Raw genomic sequence first — 20,557 nt, forward strand, 5'->3', positions numbered from 1 at the left:
TGGCAAATTGTTAATTTACGGGGAGTGACGGCTGCAAGTGGTTCTCTTTAGCTCACAGACGGAAACAAGCAAGGGATCAATGGATGGGAAAAGCTAAGAAGGATTTTTTATCTTCGTTTTTTATTTGGTGGTAATACTGTAGTGGTGACCATGAGTCTCACCGAGCTTTTACTACGAGTACACGCTCGCCAATTAAAATTTCTTCATCCGCTACATACTGTGTCACTGCTCTAGAAGCCTCAAGCACCTCGCGGGCCTGATTGGAGAAGCTCGCGCAGGGCCTCCCTTTAGACTGGGCTGAATCAGTGCGAGCCGTCTCTCGTCTCACGCGGGCTGCGAGGCGCTGGAGTTATATGGGCTTTGGGTAGTACCGGGTCGTTTGTCCACTGGCACGCGAGACACGCGTCCTTGGCGCGAACTGTCTCTTCTTTTCTTATTCTTCTGTTTTAATTTAGTAGTTCTGTCGGTATTTTATTTGCTAACGCGATGAAAGCGATAGCCGGCGTCTCGGTGATGCGAAGAGTCAGCTGTGCCGGAGAGGGCGAGTGATTGCATTACGTGTCCACGGAACAAGATTCTTCGTCGGTGGAATACACTACGGAGTCTGGTCAATGTACATGTACACGGAGAGGACCCTAGTACCCGCAAGTTTCCGTACTTTCCACAGGTACGAGTACTTGGAAGGTATCTTAAATGTTTGATTGTCTGCACGGAGTACTAACTTGGTTCCTGGACGCACACACACACGGGAGCTGCGGATCCCGCACCGAGTGATTCCGGATTGCGACAAGGCTTGATGAGAAGCAACCAAAGAAAAAAAAAAGAAAAAAAAAAAAAAAAAAAAGATCCATCCTGGTGGTGCATTGTCGTGAATCTTAGTCGATGCGAATCGGGCAGGCCACTAGAAATCCACACCGTTGCAACGCTTCAAAACAACAGCACGGCCGAGTCTGTACTAAGCTGGTGCCAGTAAACAATAATGGAGGAGCGGAGGCGGGCTACAGTACACTCCCACAGTGTCCACACCGTCCGTCCACCAATCAGACGCCCCACCAGCCTCCGTGCCGCGGCCATTCAGCGCCTTCCAGCGCCACGCAGCGCCATGTAAACACCCCCCGGCCGCCCCAAAACAGCTCAAAACAACAGGTGGGCCCCAGCACTTCCTGCACTGTGCTCGGCCCCTCTGATAAATTCGAGCGGCTAGCCCCAACGCGGCTCTAGCTCCCTGATGCTACCCCTGGCGCCAGGAAATGCCCCCATCGTCAACTGGGGGGGTGCTCCATCTTTCTGCGTTCTTTGCAGCAGAATCGCCATTGCAAGGGCAACATTGGCGCTGCTGATGCCTGTAGAGCTCGTACTTTTAGTGCCTCCAAACGGGCTTATTCGTATGTCGCTCTGCCGCAGCCCCCCAAACAAGCGCTGTTCCCTCTTTCGCTTCTCAACCACCCCGTTGCTTCGCCTCTCTTTCTTGCCTGTGCTTGTTCGAGCGACAATCAGCACCTGGAAGAGAAAAAAAACCATCCATCGACGAACAGGAACCAGTTTTTTCTCATCCGTTCGTTTCTTATCTCGACTGTCGCCAGGGCCGATTATGTCTTTCTATTCGTCTACGATCTAGCATCTTGTTACCACTCACTCTCGTTTCCTCTTTGTGGTTTCTTTTTCGTTCTATTATTTTATTCTCTTTTTTGGTTTTGTTTTGTTTGAGCTAGACTCAGTCCACTCCTTTCTCTCAATTTCCGCCTGTCCTTCGATCTCTACACGACGAGACAAGCGCTCTATTTTTGCCAAAAACCCCCGAATCTATCTGCTCTTCGCGTTCAAGAGAAAATAAGAGAAGACGAATCATACGACATTCGAGAGCCAGAACGTCAGCGTCCCAAAGTGTCGGTATTGTCGATCAACCATCATCCATCGCAACTCCGTCAGCCGAATTCCAACTCCGATTTGATCGAATCAGACCTGCCAATATCAGTCGCCGTGTATCTACTTCTCATTATTATTATTATTATTATCGCCTATCGCTATAAGCAAATCATCAAGGATGGATACGACATCGTACCTCGTTGCGAGGGACCTGACAGAGCTTCACCAAGGTGAGAAGGCAATGGAAAGAGCCGCGTCTCGTCGTAGTCGCTAATGCTAACGGCAATATCAGTGATGAGACTGGTCCCCCGAAAGGGCGAGTGTGTGAAATGCGACGATACGTCCAAGCTTCAATGCCCGTCTTGCGCCTCCAATGAGAGCTGCCAGTTTACGGTTCCGCTCGATTGCACCCAATGCCCACAATCTTTCTGTGCGGTCAACGATTCCCCTACTCCCAGCAACGGAGGCGGAGGAGGAGGCGGACCCAGCGCCGGACCTATTGCTGGTGGTGTCATCGGTGGTATTGCTGCCATCGCCATCATCACTTACCTGGTCTGGAGATTCTTAATCAAGCCCAAGAGGCGGCTCTCTCAGTCGGTGTACGGAGTCGAAGAGGCCGCTACCCAAGGCGGCGAGAAGAACGGCAACCGGGTCACCCGCCGCGGATCTACGCATACTGTCCACTCGATTGCCTCTACCGTCCTCACACGCGCCTCCAACATTATTCAAATCGCATATATTCCCGGCGTCACCAACCGAGCAACGCCTGCGTCACCCAACGTTTTGGTACCCCCTGTTCCGCCGATCCCCATGCACCACACCGAAGGTTACCGCGATTCCGGGGCTGACAACCCCCATTTCTTCGTCCCCGGCAACCTGCGAGACTCGACCTACTCCGGCATTTCCGCCTTTTCGGACAGGACCTCGTTTGCTCCGCCTCGCTCTAGCATCGCATCTACCATCTTTGGCGGTGGCAAGCAGCAGGTCCTGACTCCTGCCCAGACTGTCATGCGTGCCAAGCCGACAATGGTGAGCGTCAAGTCCGGAGCAAGCGCCCCCGGCACGCCTCCTGTCCCCAGCATCGATTACGACAAGTTCAACCCTTCCAAGACCCTTCGACCTCAGAGCGCGGCAAGCAACTTTAGTGTCGGCTCAACATTCCTCAACAACGCCAACACCGTGACTCAAGCCCGTGCCCAAGTCGTCAAGGTGGGAGGCTCTGGATTGAGAATGGTTGAGATTGCTTCCAAGCCTGAGAGCCAATCTTCTACGACGCTTGGTAACAAGTCACCAAAGACAACAGACGACACCACCCCTCCGACAAGCCGTGGAGAGTCATCAACAGTAGACCAGGGCCCATTTTCCGATCCTCCGGACCAGTTAAGCCCCAAGATCTCTGTCGAGGCTCCTCCCGCTTCCCCCGGTAGAGAAAGGGGATCTATCAAGGAGGGTGATTCTGGTTCACAAAAGCGTGACTCTAGCCCTTTTGGCGATGAGCATGAAACCAAGGACTAATCAATCGCACGGGTCAATGATGTGGTGATTATTTTCTTTGTTGTCTTTTTTTATATATCTGATTTCTACTTTTCGTGTTATACTTTTGGAGACTTCTGCTTTCTTCAGCGACGAGAGAATATCTTCAATTACGGGTTTATGGCGTCTTTTATCGGGACAAACGTGCAGGGATTGATATGACAGATGGCGGCACGGTTTGAAGCAGCAAAATGTGGACATCATTTGTGTGCTCGATTTCGATTACCACTTGAATAGAACATGATTTACTTTACTTGTCTCTCTTGTAACATGATAATTATGTCTCCGTGTGATTACCAACTCGAGGCCGGTACTTTGTACGCTTTGATATTCATGTATATTGGGCATGAGGCTGGTTAGGCGGACCAGTGATTGGCGGCAGTTCTTGATGAGCTGGCTGCGGTCTTGGGTATTGGATATCGCAGCTGGTAAGCCGGCGATGGCCGATAAAACTGCTCAGACTTGCATAGTCGTTGGCACATGAGACGCAAGTTTTGCCTCATATGTAGGGGGAAAGATTGACTGAGACCTTGAGTTGTTTGCCAAACTTTCAATTTCCTTGCAGTGCTGTATCATGGGATACGTACGTACGTATATGTGATTGGATGGTCCAGTAGACCAATGAAAGAGGTGAATGGGGACTGTAAGGGGGATTTTCCTTGAATCACAATCAAATACCGTTTAGACAGAGGCGGCTTTATATGAATGGATGTAGCGGAAATGTGAAAAGAGATTGTTGTTGAATAGCTAGAGATGTTAATAAGATATGGGGGACTGTTTATGTGATTGTCTCAGGATGATTTGATGTAGGAGCAGTCAAATCCGTGGGAATAGGACACCTTGTTTGAGGCTCTATCGTGATATTCCCCTGGTTATATGAATCTGATAGTGAAGAAAGACACCAGAACATGACATTCACAAAGGCATATTCATTCATCCGGCTCTTTCTATGGATGGCCAAGTGGAAGCTATCTAAGTGAATCCATATCTTAAGAATAAGGTGTTTCAAGCCGATGCAATATATTTATCAAGCTTCGGCGAATGAGCGATTTGGCTTGTATCGAATGAATGTGCTAGATATCTATAACGAGAGGCTCTCCCCTAAGTGTAAGGTAATTAAATTCCAGCTCTCGCTTGTCAATCTACATTCTCATTGAATTTTGTCCATCTAATTACGAGCAATCACAAGCCATCCAACATCTTTTCTCACTCCTAAATAGCCAACTGCTTGTTCTAGCAATACGCGTATCGCAGACGCTTTTTCATCTCTGTTTCTCTTATTTCGGTTTCCCCCTCTCCTTTCAGTAGTGACTTTTGGTACAGCGGCCAAGTTACTGTACCTACATAACACCAGATTGGGGGAATGTCACCATGGGCAAAAGCAAATTTGCCAATTTACTCGCAACAACCCGTCATCCAAAACCCCCTACATTCCATGAGCACATGGGCAACGTGCTAATTACGTGTTATTAACCTCCCCGAGGGGTGTTTAGGGTATTTTGACATCCATCCAATCTATTTTTTAGTGAACCAGCCAACAGGCACTAAAGTGACAGTTCGAGTGTCAAACGAAATACACAAGTTCCCTACCTAACGTTCGAACTAATTGCTTACGCAAGCCAACAGAGGCTCAAGAAAACACCTGAGCCACAAAAAAGACCTCGCAGATCAAAGAAAAAGAGAGAAAGCGAAATAGAAATTCCCAAGGCTCTTTTTTTCCCCTTCCTCATGTAAACTAGTACCCCGCTCTCATGCAGCGGCGTTCTCAAACTGCAGCAAACTTACACGCCATCGAGAAACTTCTTCCCTTTTTAATGCAGTTTTGAAGGCATCCACTTTCTGCAAGTTTTCGGTGTCTAGGAGAAGCTAGGAGAAGGCCGACGGAAAAACAGGTGCCTATTTTCTTCTCTTCTCCTCTTCTTATCATTGAGTCTGGAGAAACGTGCCGATTTCCCGTGTTTAACCGGTGAGAATTAAGAGAAGAAGACGTTCTGCAGGGAGCTAGATTTAACAAAAGTTTGTTTTCCTTTTGTGAAAGGGCTCGGCTGTAGCAGACGGTAGTTGTGTAAGAGAGTAGGAATGTGAGAAGGCCCATTTAACACGTCAATGCTGTATAGACAGAAGAATATAATATTCTCAAGAAAGCTTGAAGGCAAGTGCAATAAGTGTTAGGGACATAAAAGTGGTTGATATGAAAACCTATGAGTATTTGCACTTTACTTGTGGTCTCACTTGTCCTATCCAGCGATAGGCTCGGCCACCGCGAAACTCTCCTCTTAAGCTTGAGTCCCCAACAAAGCAAGATATACATGACAACTCCAACTCACATTGCGTCCAGTCAACGGTCCGACCTCAAGCCACAAATCAGTTCAAGAAACACACAAGACAACTCCTCTTCAGACTCTCTCTCCCTGCACTCACTTCACTCACATGCCCAAAATCAAAACTCCACCAACAAAATAAAATTCCCGTCGGAACGGCTTGCCGTGCATATCCCTACTTCTCCAAGACTAGCCACTTATTTCCGTCCCTCCCAAAAAAAGGCTTGCCGATAGTAACATCCTCACGTTTTTCTTGTGTATGTAGATCACCGTTTTTAGGAGCTCCAGTTTTTGATGCTTCGCCCTGCCTTTGGGATTGCCGGTTTTATGACACATCAAAGCCTCTTTTTTACTTTCACTGTATGCACTTCTTACTCTAAAAGATCAAGCGGTCAACGGACGGACTGTCATGCTCGAAACCGCGTACACCGAATCACATTATTACATCACTGAGACTTGCACCTCTCTCTTGGCAACTGTACACAGACCTCTTGTGATACCGTCGGCTTCGTGGCGTTAGCAGTGGTTACACATGTAGAGTGACGACGCAAGAAGCACTGGGATCAGGTCAATTTCAGGTTACCGTAGTAGTAAAGCTACCCGAAACCTCGCAAAACACCCTCCCAGTAGAAAAATCCCGTCACCGTCTTTGAAAAACATCAATGCAGTTTGACTTTTTGTTCTTGCTTTTTCCGTCGGCCAAAAGGCGGCAGTGGCCGTTCCCAATTTCGCTCTCGTTTACAAAGAAAAAAGAAAAAAGGAGAGAGATGTGAGAGATAGAGGAAAGACAGCTTCTTTAAAAAACAGAGAAGAAGAAAAAGAAAAAATAGTAGCTTCTAGGCATCCAACATCCCCTTTCTTCCATACCATGTGCGTCTAGAAACCAGATTCTCCGGATAGTAGTATAACGGCAAAAAAGCAAATAAGCACTTTGTGGGATAATAACATGTAAAAAAAAAGATGTAAAAAAAGAATCCTGACAGATCCAACAAGATATCGCTATCAACACCCCTCCATGACATGTGCCAAGACGTGTACGGTGATTTACTTTTTATAACCCAAAAGGAAGAGGGAGCAGTAGAGATGAAATTGTCGAAGTGGGAAAGGGAAGGGAAAATCAGACTCAACCAAGACTCCTGAAACACCCGCGACCATCCATTCCATATCTGTGGGGGAAACGAACGCAAAGAGAGAGTAAGAATTGGTAATGACGCAGGAGATGAGAGATTTAGAGGCGCAATTGGCACCGGCCGGCGCGTGTCAGATAGTCAGGTAAGCCAGAAGAAATATGTCGCTGCCCCTCAGAAGTCATCAATGAGCACCATCAGGATGTCCAGTAGCAGTATAAACATCGTAAGAATCCAGCGCCGCGGAAATGATGCCACCTTTTTGTGATGTGCGTTTGAGCGTCCGTAAGTGGCCTTACGCCATGCGCCAATCGAGGGGGCCCGTGAGTTTGTAAAAATAAATAATAATAAAAAAGATGCTTTTTTTCTTGTTGCCGAATGTCGTCGTCATCATGTAACAATATCGCAAGCCCACCCAACAACCGAAAGAGGAGCCAAAAATCAGAGCGCCAGCTCTTCTTGCCAGCGTATGACATATACCAAGATCCATTCTATGGGAATGAACAATGTCCTGGTAGATAGCATGCCAAATTCGATAAGTAGAGACAAGCACCAAAAACAAACCAAGCATCCGGGGACCAAATACGCTGCCGTATCCGACATTACCCAGCCATCAAAAGATTGATAGGGAGTTGGAATGCATGACAAGCTGGAGCCGCTCATAACACGATGCACTTGGACTTGCCCTTGTCGCCGTCCTTGCCGCGCCGGTACTTGTGCGTGTCTCGGCCTCCGCCGCCTACATCGCCATTGCTTGTTCGAGCGCGGCCGCTTGCGCCCGCAGGCGGTCGCGAGGCCTGCTGGCGCTGTCGGCGTAGAATCCGAACGACATCGTAAAAGGCCTTTTCGACGTTGATGCAGTTTTTAGCTGAGGCCTCGACAAACTCGCAGCCAAGCTCCCGAGCCAGGGCGTGTCCCTCCTGGGTCGATACCTCCCGCTCAGTGACTCTGTCGCTCTTGTTGCCCACAAGCATGATGGGCACAGGCAGCTGCGGGCTAGCAGCGGATAGAGGGGAGCCCGGATATGAGGGCGAGGAAGCTACAGACTCCTTGACGCGCTGGATCTGGTGGTGAAAGCGCTTGATGCGGGTAAAGGACGAGCGGGATGCGATGCTGTAGACTAGAACAAAGCCTTCACCGTCTCGGATCCATTGGTCTCGCAGCGCTGTGTATTCCTCCTGGCCGGCCGTGTCGAGGACCTCGAGCATGCAGGGCTGGCCATCGATGACAACCTGCTTGCGGTACGAATCCTCAATTGTCGGGTCGTACTGTGAGCGTAGGACTGTTAGCCATAAAAACGTACATCCTTTTCGGTGGACGGAGAGCTCCTGTTTCTGCCCCTCATGCGCTACCGCCGTTGCCCGAGGCTGTCGCCCAATCGGTCAGGAGAGGGGAAAGCAAGAGTCGGTGTTTTCTCTGTCTTGTCCCTCTCGCGCGCCTCTTCTCTCTCCGTCTCCCCGTTGGTGTTTGGAAAGGGCGAATGCTTACCGTCTCGACGAAATGCTGCAAACACAGCTGGATGGTCAAGGCCGTCTTGCCAACACCACCATCGCCCAGCACCACCAGCTTGTACAGCACCATTCTGCCCGCCATGATGGGCGCAAAGTTAGCGGTTGAGCGACCGAGCTAAGACAAGCAATCCTAGGGTTGTTTGGCCGGCGATTCCAAAAGGGCCCGCTAGCGGCGCTGCGAAAGGAGCTGGAGGAGGGGGAGAGAAAGATTGCAACTGAGCAGAAGGGCAGCGAGGTCGAACCACAAAGGCGCGGCGACTGTGCAATGGGCGAAGGAGAAGCTGTGCGAGCGGTGCAGATGCAATTGGGATCAGAGACGCAAGTTTGGGGAGGGATGTTTGTGCCAGTGTTAGCACGGCCAAAAGACGAGATGCTTTGGGCGTCCTTGGAGCTGGCCGAGTGGACTTTTTGGTGCTCTTGGTGGAGAAGCAAAAAGGTGGATTTGGCGGGTCCGGCTTTGGATTTGGGATAGCAGGCGTCGAGGTTGGTCTGCAGAGGGTCTGAGGGTGCTGATAGGGGGTTTGAGGCCGGAGCAGCGGTACTAATAAGAATAAGGGCTCAAGCTTCAGAGCCGTTCGCAGATGTACAGTTACTCGTACAGGATACAGGACAGCCGTATGCGTATGGGGGATGGGGGATGGGGGATGGGTTGAGTGAGGGATCAATCAATCAAATGGGGATGGGGGATGGGAATGGGGATGATGATGGGGCCTGGAAGCAGTCAATCAATCAATCAGGTCAATGCAACTCGTGTGCAAGTTGCATGCACGGAGCGGAACAGAGCAGAACAGCGCATGGCATGGCGAGTTTTGGAGTTACTGCTAGGCCTAGCATGCTAATGTATGTGCGGAGAGGCTTAGGTTAGCACTGGTTGGTTTGATTTTGGTTTGGTTTGGCTTGGTCTGGGCTAGGTTGATTGGGAAGCGCTGAGGAGGATGAGGGGTACAGGTACCAGCAGCGGTGCAGGCACAGGTACAGGTACGGATACAGAGGCGGACACTGCTCCGGAGTACGTGCTTGTACTGAGGTTGGCGTGCAGTCAATTGAGTGAGGTCTGGTCAATGCTCCCCCAATCCATGGAAATAAACTCAACTCGAGGGCAGCAAAACGCGCGCTGAGCGCTGCAGTAGGACCAATACTAGGAGAATAAAACGGCTGTTGGGCCGGCCAACTCGATGTTTCCATCCCTCCATGAGGACTAAGGTCCATAGCAAAGCCTCCACTACACGACCGTTGATCCATCGATTAATGTTGACCCCATCGCCCATGTACCGTACCGTCCGTTCCATGGCACCTCCATTATCCATACTGCCCGCCCAGCCCAGCGCTACTAACTATAAGTCGCTCGAATGTGTGTCTAGCGGTCTTAGTGCCATCCATTGATAGACACTTCAGCCTATGCTATGGATCAATTGCTGATGCTGATGCTGATGCTGCAACTTTAATGAGATCAAGTGAGGTACCAGCCAGCCCGCACGAAGAACTTAGGTCAAGGTACCTGCAGTCTACAGACGCAAGTATAGGTACTTGTAGCCCGCTCCAATCCAATGCAAAAGCCCTGCAGGCATCTCGGCGGCCAATGATCCCCTATTTTCGTTCTCCCCTACAGGCCCCCGGGCAGGAGGCTGGCGTCCGTCTGCAGCCTGCGTCCGCCGGTATCGTATCACACCCGACTCTGGCACAGGGTTTTTTTTTTTTCGCAGCAGACATGGATTGAGCTTGCGGCCCCGACAGCCATACGGTCAAGGCGTCTGGGGCGGGCTTTTGGGGCTTGTCTGGCTGTTTCGCGGACGCTAGCTCCAGTAGCGGCAACGGGGGGGATGCTCGCAGGGCGGCCATTTATAATAGCGAGCGGCGCTTGGTGTTGGCGTTTGTACTGTGCAGCAGATACTCGTACGGAGGGAGTATGCAGCGCGCAAAACTAACCTTGAACCCGCAGGAATTGATCCAACTTACGACCTCGGAGTAACAGACAGTTGAGCCCTGTGTCATCGTATGTACTCTGTAGGCGCTGGGATTATGTCAGAAGTGCGCGGCACGGGAAACCATCGGCACGTCGGACCAATTCCACGTATGCACATCTCAAGTGCCATTGATAGAAGCGGCGCAAAAAGGATCTGCCAAGGTTATAGCGTCTACTAGGTCAACAGGCATTGGATAGTACCGACCGAGACGACAAGAGACAACATGAAGTCTAGTAGTGCCAAGTGCTGGAAACGCTATATGGACCAATTCATCAACACGACTATACTACTACATGTACGAGTAAGTGCCACTGTGCTGTAAATGTTCAGGTTGCAGAACGGGTTGCATCGAGATAAAGTCCGAGCCGGAAACAACCAAGCCCATGGACGAGGCCTGTACAGTACTACCTTAGATACCTTGGTAGCCTACAAGGTGCATGTACTTTATCAGTGGCACGAATATCAAGAGGCCCTCTCCTTGGCCTTACAACGATACTGCCCAGCAATTGTTTTCTCTTACCGGTTCTCGCCCTTTGTAAAGTTAAAGTACAATATCTGTAATATTGGAGGATCACGGCATGCATCTGCAATGTAATTACAAAGTAAAATGCGGCCGTGGTAGGAGCTGTGCCTGGTGGGTTAGTATGAGTAGGAGCCAGGTATACTGCACGGAAATGTACCGAGTAATTTGAGTCAATCAATGCTAAATGGACGTGCAGTATCAGTACCAGCAGACAGCGCATTCTTTACCTACTACAGGTAGGTCTCTATGTGCTCTCTGCTGTTGGTGGGTTGTACTGGTACGGCACTTCGGATCAATCGAATTTTTTGAATCCAAATCCTTTGGCACCTTGAAGCTTTGAGCCACTTTGGTTGGGCAGCACTTCTTGCCTCATTCATGCCTGGTTGGTCAACCTCCAACCGCTGCCCTTTACATCATCCAGCAGCATATTAGCCAACCGCCATTGACGCCTCTGCGAGCCGAACCAGTCGGAAGCCTCTCATGGGATAGATGCTGCTATCACACGAGCACGACATGTGCCAACCTGCGGGGCCCGAAGCCCCAGCCTACATGTATGTACGAGTATGTACGAGTATGTACGAGTAGGAGCCAGTCCCAGTCGTGTCTTGTCTTGTGTCGCTCGCAAGCCTGACTGCAAATCTGCAAGTCTAGCGAGCGTCCATGTCCATGGGGATGTGATGAGTCTGCCGGGGCGACCCGATAACAGCGAGCGTTCACCTGCCGCCGAGAGTCAGCATCCAGTCCAGTCCAATCCAATGGTCTATAGCCTCAATCAAGGCCGATACGATACGCTACTGCTACTCGTACCCTCACTTGTCCGCCAGAGCAGAAAGCTGCTCGACGCAAGGACAAACGAGTTACGGCGGCTTCGTTCGTTCGTACAAGTCCAACGGGCCAAAGCAACGCTGCATCCGTAGCGCGGAGCGACTGCGGAAGCGACATGCTCCATGCCAGCAGAGCCGGAAGCATGGCTGCAGCTTCACCAGCGAGCCTCTCAGAAGTCGTCGATCTGCAGCGCCGGCCGAGCTAGCGGTCGGAACCGCAGCTTCACACGCTCGGCTGTCCGTTGAGCGCCTACCTTGTACTATTAGGGCACTAGTCGTACTCGTACATGGACAGTTGAGAGCGCGCGACTGCTCGTACCGGTGCTAGCAGTCGCAGTAGTCGTGCTTTTCGTACTCCAGACTGGCTACATTCGCATCCCGAGATCCCAGCAAAGCCGCTACCAGGCGCGCGGACAAGGACCATGAGATCAATGGTCTGATTTCCTCGCTGTTTGCCCCCCATAATGCCAGGCCAGCGTTGACGGGAAGAGGCTAGACGAAAAGACAGACGGGGGTGGAAGAATCGCTCTCTTGTCATATCTGGTGAGCTGAGTGCTCCGGACAAGCGCCAGCAAAACTTCATGGCATAGCAGCAGCAGTCCCTCCGGCTACGGACAGACAAGCGTTTTGCCACATCAGCGTCTCGTTTTGGAAACCATTCCCGCTCCAGCACTGACGCTTCTTGCTGACGTGCTTGACTGACTTCTGGAGAGCATCAAGTCACTCGCATCGGCTTCGCACATTTATGCATATGGCCGTGCGTGAACGGGGGCACAGAGCACGAACCCACCGCAGAGTAAGCTGTGGATATGCAGTCTCCTCTCTCATCCTGCCAGAGTCGGCATGTAGCCTGCCTCTCTTGTGAGATGACAGCTGCCATGTCCCTGCTCTGGAAATGCCCGCCTATCAATTCGTCAGCTTCTTACACGCACGACCAGCAGTGCCTGCTCGTGCTTGTCCGTACCCCATCCAAGCTGAAGGCTGAAGGCTCACGAGACAAGTGCTTCTGCAGTCAACGCACAGCGCACTAGTCCGGACCACAGTACAGAATATGGGGCTCTCCGGGTTGAGATCAAGGCCGCAGCTTCCAGCCCCATCAAGGGCAAAGACAGACCACGGCGCCTCGCCTTCAGCCAGTAGCATGGCATTCTTCTCCCTTTGTCTCCGAGAGGCGGCAACGGCATTCTGTATCTATCTGTGCTCGTCTCGTATGCCCCCAACCTCCCGCCGCGTGCGTAGGAGCCTAGCCTAGCCTTGCTGAGCACATGGAGCACGACCCGCAGCGGCAGACCGCAAACTACATCCGCTCAGCACGCAGTCGACCAGAGGAATTGGTGGATATGATGCTCTACAAGTAGGAAGTCAGTCTTCTTAGTACTGTTATGGGCACCTGTACGATGACATGACCGACCTTGCGCTTGTGACTACCAGTTGCAGTATACAGAGCGTTGGCAAATCATATCTGCTCCCTTTGGTCGCTCTTCCACTCTGCCATCTCATCCCATGCAGATGGCATGCTAAAGATAAGTCAAACCTACATAACCTCATCTGATATACTCTATTCCAAATCAGCACCCAGACAAGTCACGCCCGTCGGGGATTATCTGCATCTCCCTCGCTTATGGACAGAGCAATATTTGCCACTCTTGGTTGGCAGCTATCGACGGCCTCCCTCACCGATTGGCCGCGCAATACTCGCCGGAGGACGTGCTAGTACGACATGCTATCATTACTTGCTCTTATTACTCTTACTCTTACTACTGCTGCTAGGATCTCGTACACATGCGAAGCCTCCATTCTCTGCTCTGATTACTGTACCACTGTGTCAGCGCGGGGAAGCATGTCGTCTGGTCAAGGTCCTTTTTCCCGGTCTGGCCACCGGGCTTATCCGGCGACATAGTATTTGGCTAACCCTCGCATCCCACGTCTTTCCTGCATACCGGCACGCGGGTGATGCTTACCCGCGAGCAGCAAGTCGATCCCGAATGCAAGGTTCATCCACCCGAAGCGGCCCATTACCATCTCTCGTGCTAGCTTTCGGGCAAACTGAGATGCCCCAAGGATCACTTCCAACCTCGTCGGTCACCTCATTGAGACGAGTAAGCTGCGTAGTGGGGGTCGCGGATTTTTTCGGATTTTTTCGCATTCTTGGCCATCGTTGGGAGAAAATGATGGATGACTGTACCAGTACGAGGATGCGTACAACAAATGCGATGCATGTCTTGTCCAGCTGGAGCAACTTAACTGGCCGTCGGCGCAATACGACTGACCTTGTATCACGCAGGCTTGACATGAACACCAAGCTGTACTCGTACGAAAGAGCTCGCCAGGAATCTCCACAACACTTGCAGCAAGTATCACGTCTAACTAAATTGCATCAGCGGCAGTATCCGAAAAGCCCTGCCAGGGTTCCGCTCCGCCCCAGCATCAGGATCAAGAGTGTTTCCTGTGGCTGCGGGTGTTCCCGAATGGGAGCCAATGGCACATAGGACTATGAATTCAACAAGTCAGCGTGTATTTGTTGAGCTCTAGCTTCCAAGCTTTTTAATGGCCGTGGGAGAAAAAGACAGCTACCAATGAGAACTCGGGAGATACAGCCTGTTGTGATGATTGGGAGCAAGCTCCGTCTTATAAGTCCAGCCGGGAGATTGTGGCTCACTGGATCCGTATCATGTATCATGCAGTGGCTGAGTTGACCCTCCTTTCCTTTGGGTATTGTAGACACTCGTACATGTATTGCATTACACTGGAGTGAATCGTTAAGGGGACTGTGAGCCTAGATTGCCACGATCGACTGATTCTAAAGCCCACGCCTTGGGATAACCAAGATATGAGCCCTGTTCAAGACCATCTAATATTCAGTTAGTTAGTGTAAGTGGACGTGTTCCATTGGCTGGAGCTATACATACGTAATAACATAACTCATTTATCTCGTATTCCATCCTGAGGCTGCCAGAATGAATGCAATTCAATAGTCCAATAGAGAGTAATGCAACAACGCAACCAATTGTCAAGCAATCTCATGAGACATACTCTTCAAGTTAAGTAGTTACTGTCACTCGGGTTTATATACGTTCCATCATCATGACAACTCGTTATAAGTAAGACATCTCCTATGTCAACACGAAGACTTCAATCCCCACACTCAACATCCCCAACTATCCACTCTATCCCCAAATCCAGCAAGTCCAGTAGTTTCCACGTATTCACAACCAGTCATATATCACATTCTTTCTATTCCAGTTCCCCCAACTTCTCCGCAACGGTAAGCAGCCCCTTCTCCTCCACCGTCACCCACAAGTCCACCCAGTTCTTCGCTTCTATATATCGCTCCTCTTCCTTCCCCCACGCCTCCTCCCGATCCCTCTCGACGTAGATTGTCCGCAACCCGCAAGCCCTAGCGGCGTGAAGATCCCCGAGATGCGTCGCCACAAGGGCCACTTCCTCCGGCTGCAAGCCTAGCGCTCGCACGGCGCCGAGGTACACTGCCGGGTCCGGCTTGTAAGTCTTGAACGTCTCGGCGCAGAAGATCTTGTGAAAGGACAGCCCGCCAAAGTCAGCGAGGTCGCGTAAGAGGCTAGTATTTCCATTGGACAGCGTGCCGGTAGCATATCTACGTCCCAGCTCCGCAAGGCCATCAGCTGAATCAGCCCACGGAGTAAGACGATGCCAAACAAGACTCAAGCTCTTAATCTCCGTCTCCGTAAATAGGCCCTCGAGATCCCATTTCCTAAGAAGCTCGACGAGACTATCGTGATGGTGCTCGTCGACGCTCTTCCAGGGATCCGTGTTCTTGTTGAAGGATCTCGTAAAAGCACTATACGAGTCACGCCATTCCTGGATGAAGCGGTCCCAGTCCTGCTGCGTAAGACTTTCGAGACGGGTCTTCAGAGCGGGTGGGAGGGGGTTTTCTTGAGAGGAGAGTTTGCGGAATGTGCGGAGGGAGATTTCGTCTGTGACAGAGGAGCGCCAGTCGACGACGGTGCCGAAGACGTCGAAGAGGAGGGCTTTGATGTTGGTGAGGGGTGAAGTTTTTGAGGGCATGATTGATTCTCTGGTTTTTGTGTTTTTTTTTGTGTATTTGATTGACCTTTACATGAGAATACTTGCTAAAAGAAAGCTGGATTTAAAGATTTGTTTCGGCTTCAATATTCTCGAAGCCAACATTACATTTGGTGAGTCACAAGTTGACACTTGCAGTTGATGAAGCGTCACCGAGGTTAAAGTTTAGATCTACAAAATCACATGATTAAATGTCGCCATCGACAACCCACCAATCCTCATCATAAAGCCTATATCAATAGAAATGAAAACAAGACGGCTAATAATACGTCGTTAGATACTGAAATTCTCACATGAAAACAGACATGCAGTGAATGCGGATGCCTTTTCCTCGTCCTACTGTAGGGTAAGAAGGGAGGCGTCTCATGGTGTGTAAGTGACCACCACTTCCATCATTTATCTATGGATCTATACTAAAGAATGTAGATTATTTTTTTGACGTGAGAAAACTAATTGGTATATTAGTATAAGTGTCTTTACTGAATAAGCAATAGAAGAGATCATGAGTGGTTGCGATGCGAGTTCCCAGACAGTAGGTGGCCTCGGTATACCAACCGACTCCATACAACCTTTCATGCGCAACATGCCATCACTGCACTCCTTTGGTAGGTGATATTACAAACGCAATGAAACTCTCAAAGTTTGATACGCATCGTGATAACTTAATAGCAAACCCCGGCAAGATTTGGCCCAAGCCACCATGCACTCCCTACCGATACATAACCGAGTTTCATCATCTGCAGAGACATTGCCTGGAATCAACCCGTAGCCGAGTGTGACGCACTTACATAAAACAAGCCACTGTGATGAATGCATCTCATTGCACATGGCACATTTGCCACATGTATTCCCGCAAGCCACTATCACGTATTAAGTCTTGATAGGCGGTCGGTCAGTCGCAGGATGACAACGAGTCTGGGATACGATAGAGCATTCTTGATGTCAGAGGGAGCATTACACGCCAATCTTCCCAGGAGATTGCTCCGCAAACGCAAGCTAGAATAAATAAAGTCATTGGCGCAAGGATCAGCCATTTATTCGAAACGCCCGCCACCGCACTGCCGCTGGACTGGAGGCGATCAAAGCCTCGACGAGTCCCATTAGGCTCGTGGCCTGCCTAATATTAGCAGTCAACACCCAACTAGTCGAGCCTCGATCAAATACGAGTAAGTTGACATGTGGATGCCACCGCGGCTGTCATTTGTTACCCTTGTCACCCAACGCCCGCCGGATTGGAGTGTGTTCATAACTAACTGGTACGAAAATGACTGCTAGCACTATGATATTGTTGAGCTTCTCAAGGCCAGAGTAGACTTCATGTGTGACCAACAAGCTGCCAAGATAGCTGAAACGAAAGCCACGCTCTTCGTTAGACCGAGGTCCAACATACCTACGGGCCTTTTACTTCTTTAAATAGAAGACTCCCTTCAGTACCCATTGTAAATGTTGTGTCACCGTGACAGTGACGGCTCGAGTGGGATCCTTTGTGACGAGAGCGCTTGGAGCCTCGAAAGCAACGCAAAAGAACATAGACGGCCAACTTACCAACGGCAAAAAGGGAAAAGATGTACTATCATACCGTTTTACCAATTCTGATGAAAACGTGATCGTGCGGGGATGTGGAAGACGTCTTAGCCGGATACCAACCCCAGGCAAGCGAGGAAAGGTGAGCACCAACGCAGACCATCAAGGAGTACATGTCCAAAAACTTGCACAAGCGCGAGTATGTTGTCGACACATCTCCATACCAACGGCATCTCCGGGAATACCTCGCTATCCACAAGCTGACAGTCCAATCTACGCCATAGCAATTGTGGAGGAACAAAATGATATCAAAAACAGGCATCACTAGGAGGACGCGGATGGACGGTCCGGAACAATGGTGGCCAACGTCCCGCTGTGCAGGCGGCTGATATAGTCTCAGATGGCCTGGGCCTCATCAATATGTCTCGTAGCTTCAACGGCACACTTCGATTGGGGCGATTGGTCCATCAATTAAGTGAAACATCCAAGGCAATGTCCGCTAGGTCGGCTATTGCTGCCGGCATGCCGCTATGTTTGAGTTGGTTCTGTGACACCCCTGCCCCGGGTTAAGTGGCATTCATGATCTGCTATCGGTTTGTTCTGTGAGCACAGAAGTTATTGGCTGCGGTAACATATAAAAGATAGCGTGGTAGAGGACAGAGTGATTCCCTGTACCACATACTACATATGTACTCGTACTAGGCGGTGCTTCTTCAATGTCCAGGGCAGTTCAGCTCCGTCTTGGTTGTACTCAGCTGAATGTAAGAAAGTAGCCTGTGGCTTCTATTGAATGCTGATCTTTCCGCCCTGGGAAAGTGATCTGGATCCCCGGAGCGTTTAAGAAGACAATAGTTTATGGACTTGGCAGGCGGGGGTAGTATTCGCGGCTTTCTCTGTTCCTCCCGGTACATCTGGAGATTGGTCATTTGATGCTTGAGCCCTAGACATGTATCCTCTGTCAATATTGACAGATTTAACAGTTATCAGAATCTCTCACATTTCCGCCTCTGTGTGAATGGGACACCCAGAGACTACAGCCGATATGCTATAGCTACAGCTAGATAAATGGCGATGAGGGCTACCATACTCGTCTGTGTACCGGACGAGGCCGCACAATATTCGTAAGTATCAGATCCAGCGGCCTAGCAACTTCATCTCCTTGTTGGTTTTCTTTTCTTTTTTTAGACATGTAATTGGCGAGCAAGGAATCGGCAGAACTTGTTGTATTAGTGCTGTAAGTCGTTCAGGATGGAGGTGGAGTAGCAGTAGAAAGCGGAGAAATTGCAGGAGCATGGCAATCGCCCTATCACCCATCACATCTCAGGCTAACCTGAGGGAGCGAGCTCGACTAGCACCAAGAGAGCTGATGTACTCGTAGGTAGTTGCGGCATATTGGAAAGGTGGAGTATGCCGCGTTTGCTAGTGGGAGTTCCTATCAAGACAGAGAAGCATGCAGTTGTGCTCTGGCCGTTCATGTTCCCCTGCATATGGCCCGCTGAGTTAATCAATCATCGGCTGGAGAGACCCTCAGATGACATGAGGTTTGCATGAAGGAACAAAAAGGTCTGGCAATTCCGTAATTTGGTAGTAGCTTGTTTGCCAACAGCTAATACCAGGTGGGTACAAGTGAGTTGGCCAAAAAGGCTGATGATCGGCGTCCGTCTTCTGTGGAGGGACTACGAATGGCCTAGATTCGACAGCAGGGACGGGAGATAAAAAGCAAAAATCATCCTTTGCCACTTATCATTTTGCTCAAGTCATCTGTCCGTGCCATTGAGGGGCTTCGACGAGACGCCGGCGCCATCTGTCAGTTGACTGTCTCCGTGGAGAGAGCCTCAAATGCCGTGCGCACGGAGCAAGATTCATATCGATTTGTTAACGTTCTGATGGCGACTTAGCCTCGCCATGGATAACCTAGCTGTCAGACAATTAAAGATCATCACAAGAATATCCCCGTGTACGAAGCTTGCACTCGTATCTGTTGATGGTTTCGGTCATGCCGACCCCGATGAACATGCGGGCCAAAAAGAAAAAATCATCAGCAGGACCTTATCCCCATGTCTGCTCAATTAACTGGGGATGGGCCGTACCAAGTAAGGTTGGTTCCCCTAAAAGAGCACGAGGACCGGGCTGGTTTGCCAAGCTCGGCCCGCTTCCTAGGCCAGCATAGTTTCGGGCCTCTTGAAATCGAAGAACAGTGGCCCTGGTCGCGATTAATTTCCAAAGCAGCCAGGGAGGCCAGCTAAAGTAAATGAGCCAACCCGTACCCCATACCAGTGACTTCCATACAAGCGCAATGGTAGGCACGTGTACGATCTACCAGCAGTGCTATGCCCCCTACGGACGGACAGCATTCCCCATAACCTTGGAAGAATGGAGCACAGCAAGTACTGCGCAAGTAGCATCGTAGAATCTGCAGGACGATGCAAGGTACGCGCTCAGGATTCGAGAGCGTGGAAAATAGCCGAGCACCGCCATGGTGGGAGAGCTCATAATAAGCCCGGTACAGGCACTTGTGTGTACTCGTACTCTGTTGCAACATCACACTCGTGTGCTTCGGTCGGGAGGGCAACTGACACAGCAGTCTCACCATAGTACCGGGCCGTAGCGCAGGCGACGGCGACGTGTACCCGTCCGTAAAGGGGGAGGAAATAAAGCAGGCACAGTCCATCGTATGGGGTACCAATAGTAATGGTGATGACGGCTCGAGGGCCTTGAATGATGACCGAATAATGAGACTAACTTTGGGCCAACAATTGCGAATCCTCCCATCATTTCCTGGAGAAGCAATGTAGTGGCTGCTCATCGGCCGCCGTGGCGAGTGTCATCCTGGACCTGGAGTTCCATACGAGTACTTTTACGAGTACAAGCATGGTAGTCTAGAAACATTCGCTCTAGCCAGGATGCTCCTCCTATCCGCGCATACACTTGAACAGGCGCGATTTCGGATAATGTCGTGAGGGTGGTCCTGACAGGGATCCAACCAGGTGACACCGGTAGCCTTGCATATGTGATATTGCCGTGCATCCACGCTGGCTTACATGAGTGAATGCCTCCGCGAGATCAAGTGTCGCCGTCCACTTTCAACGGTACGTAGCCGAGGGCCCTCCTTATTGCAGTAATTATGTTATGCCATTCCAAGACCGTTGGCTCTTTACATAATTTAACGTTGTTCCCTCATATAAGAAAAAGGCCGGCGCAATATCCCATACAAGGTAAGAGCAGGAAGCCCCATGCTGGTGATAATTTCTACCAGCCTTCAGTCCGTCACCAATCCGGGTGCGTTGATAGTCAACCGTATT

The 20,557-nt window shown here is 50.4% G+C and overlaps 6 protein-coding genes across 6 annotated transcripts; 2 read left to right on the forward strand and 4 right to left on the reverse strand.

Annotated features, from left to right (window-relative positions):
* The first annotated feature begins 1,876 nt into the window (after nt 1–1,876).
* Nucleotides 1,877–3,716, forward strand: V8C40DRAFT_16129 (uncharacterized protein). The gene is made up of 2 exons (XM_083211466.1): nt 1,877–2,096; nt 2,159–3,716. Exons 1-2 carry the CDS (start codon nt 2,045–2,047, stop codon nt 3,379–3,381), a joined length of 1,275 nt encoding a protein of 424 aa, XP_083079476.1. The 5' UTR covers nt 1,877–2,044; the 3' UTR covers nt 3,382–3,716.
* Nucleotides 3,717–5,119: 1,403 nt separating this feature from the next.
* V8C40DRAFT_230887 (uncharacterized protein) lies at nt 5,120–5,508 on the reverse strand. Its single transcript, XM_083212817.1, has one exon. It carries the CDS (start codon nt 5,492–5,494, stop codon nt 5,165–5,167), a length of 330 nt encoding a protein of 109 aa, XP_083079477.1. The 5' UTR covers nt 5,495–5,508; the 3' UTR covers nt 5,120–5,164.
* Nucleotides 5,509–6,893: 1,385 nt separating this feature from the next.
* Nucleotides 6,894–7,414, reverse strand: V8C40DRAFT_16141 (uncharacterized protein). Its single transcript, XM_083211468.1, has one exon. It carries the CDS (start codon nt 7,321–7,323, stop codon nt 7,045–7,047), a length of 279 nt encoding a protein of 92 aa, XP_083079478.1. The 5' UTR covers nt 7,324–7,414; the 3' UTR covers nt 6,894–7,044.
* Nucleotides 7,415–8,531, reverse strand: V8C40DRAFT_16147 (ras family-domain-containing protein). Its single transcript, XM_083211470.1, has 2 exons — nt 8,336–8,531; nt 7,415–8,115 (listed from the first exon to the last, which is right to left on the reverse strand). The coding sequence occupies exons 1-2, from the start codon at nt 8,438–8,440 to the stop codon at nt 7,507–7,509; spliced, it is 714 nt and encodes a 237-aa protein (XP_083079479.1). The 5' UTR covers nt 8,441–8,531; the 3' UTR covers nt 7,415–7,506.
* Nucleotides 8,532–12,998: 4,467 nt separating this feature from the next.
* On the forward strand, nt 12,999–14,343 carry V8C40DRAFT_16183 (uncharacterized protein). The gene has a single exon (XM_083211477.1). The coding sequence runs from the start codon at nt 13,184–13,186 to the stop codon at nt 14,156–14,158; it is 975 nt and encodes a 324-aa protein (XP_083079480.1). The 5' UTR covers nt 12,999–13,183; the 3' UTR covers nt 14,159–14,343.
* Nucleotides 14,344–14,619: 276 nt separating this feature from the next.
* V8C40DRAFT_230900 (HAD-like domain-containing protein) lies at nt 14,620–15,856 on the reverse strand. The gene has a single exon (XM_083212818.1). It carries the CDS (start codon nt 15,711–15,713, stop codon nt 14,904–14,906), a length of 810 nt encoding a protein of 269 aa, XP_083079481.1. The 5' UTR covers nt 15,714–15,856; the 3' UTR covers nt 14,620–14,903.
* Nucleotides 15,857–20,557: the final 4,701 nt, after the last annotated feature.

This window comes from Trichoderma camerunense (genome assembly GCF_050948025.1).
Source record: "Trichoderma camerunense strain CBS 138272 chromosome Unknown V8C40scaffold_1, whole genome shotgun sequence".
Taxonomy (NCBI): domain Eukaryota; kingdom Fungi; phylum Ascomycota; class Sordariomycetes; order Hypocreales; family Hypocreaceae; genus Trichoderma; species Trichoderma camerunense.

Excerpts from the sequence above, each read along its gene's own strand:
- V8C40DRAFT_16183 (XM_083211477.1), top strand. The coding sequence starts at position 13,184 with ATGCTAAAGATAAGTCAAACCTACATAACCTCATCTGATATACTCTAT.
- V8C40DRAFT_230900 (XM_083212818.1), bottom strand. The coding sequence starts at position 15,713 with ATGCCCTCAAAAACTTCACCCCTCACCAACATCAAAGCCCTCCTCTTC.
- V8C40DRAFT_16147 (XM_083211470.1), bottom strand. The coding sequence starts at position 8,440 with ATGGCGGGCAGAATGGTGCTGTACAAGCTGGTGGTGCTGGGCGATGGT. Across the intron at positions 8,116-8,335 it reads TGCAGCATTTCGTCGAGACG|TACGACCCGACAATTGAGGA; the intron begins GTAAGCATTCGC and ends CTACGCTCACAG.
- V8C40DRAFT_230887 (XM_083212817.1), bottom strand. The coding sequence starts at position 5,494 with ATGGGCCTTCTCACATTCCTACTCTCTTACACAACTACCGTCTGCTAC.
- V8C40DRAFT_16141 (XM_083211468.1), bottom strand. The coding sequence starts at position 7,323 with ATGTCATACGCTGGCAAGAAGAGCTGGCGCTCTGATTTTTGGCTCCTC.
- V8C40DRAFT_16129 (XM_083211466.1), top strand. The coding sequence starts at position 2,045 with ATGGATACGACATCGTACCTCGTTGCGAGGGACCTGACAGAGCTTCAC. Across the intron at positions 2,097-2,158 it reads CCTGACAGAGCTTCACCAAG|TGATGAGACTGGTCCCCCGA; the intron begins GTGAGAAGGCAA and ends CGGCAATATCAG.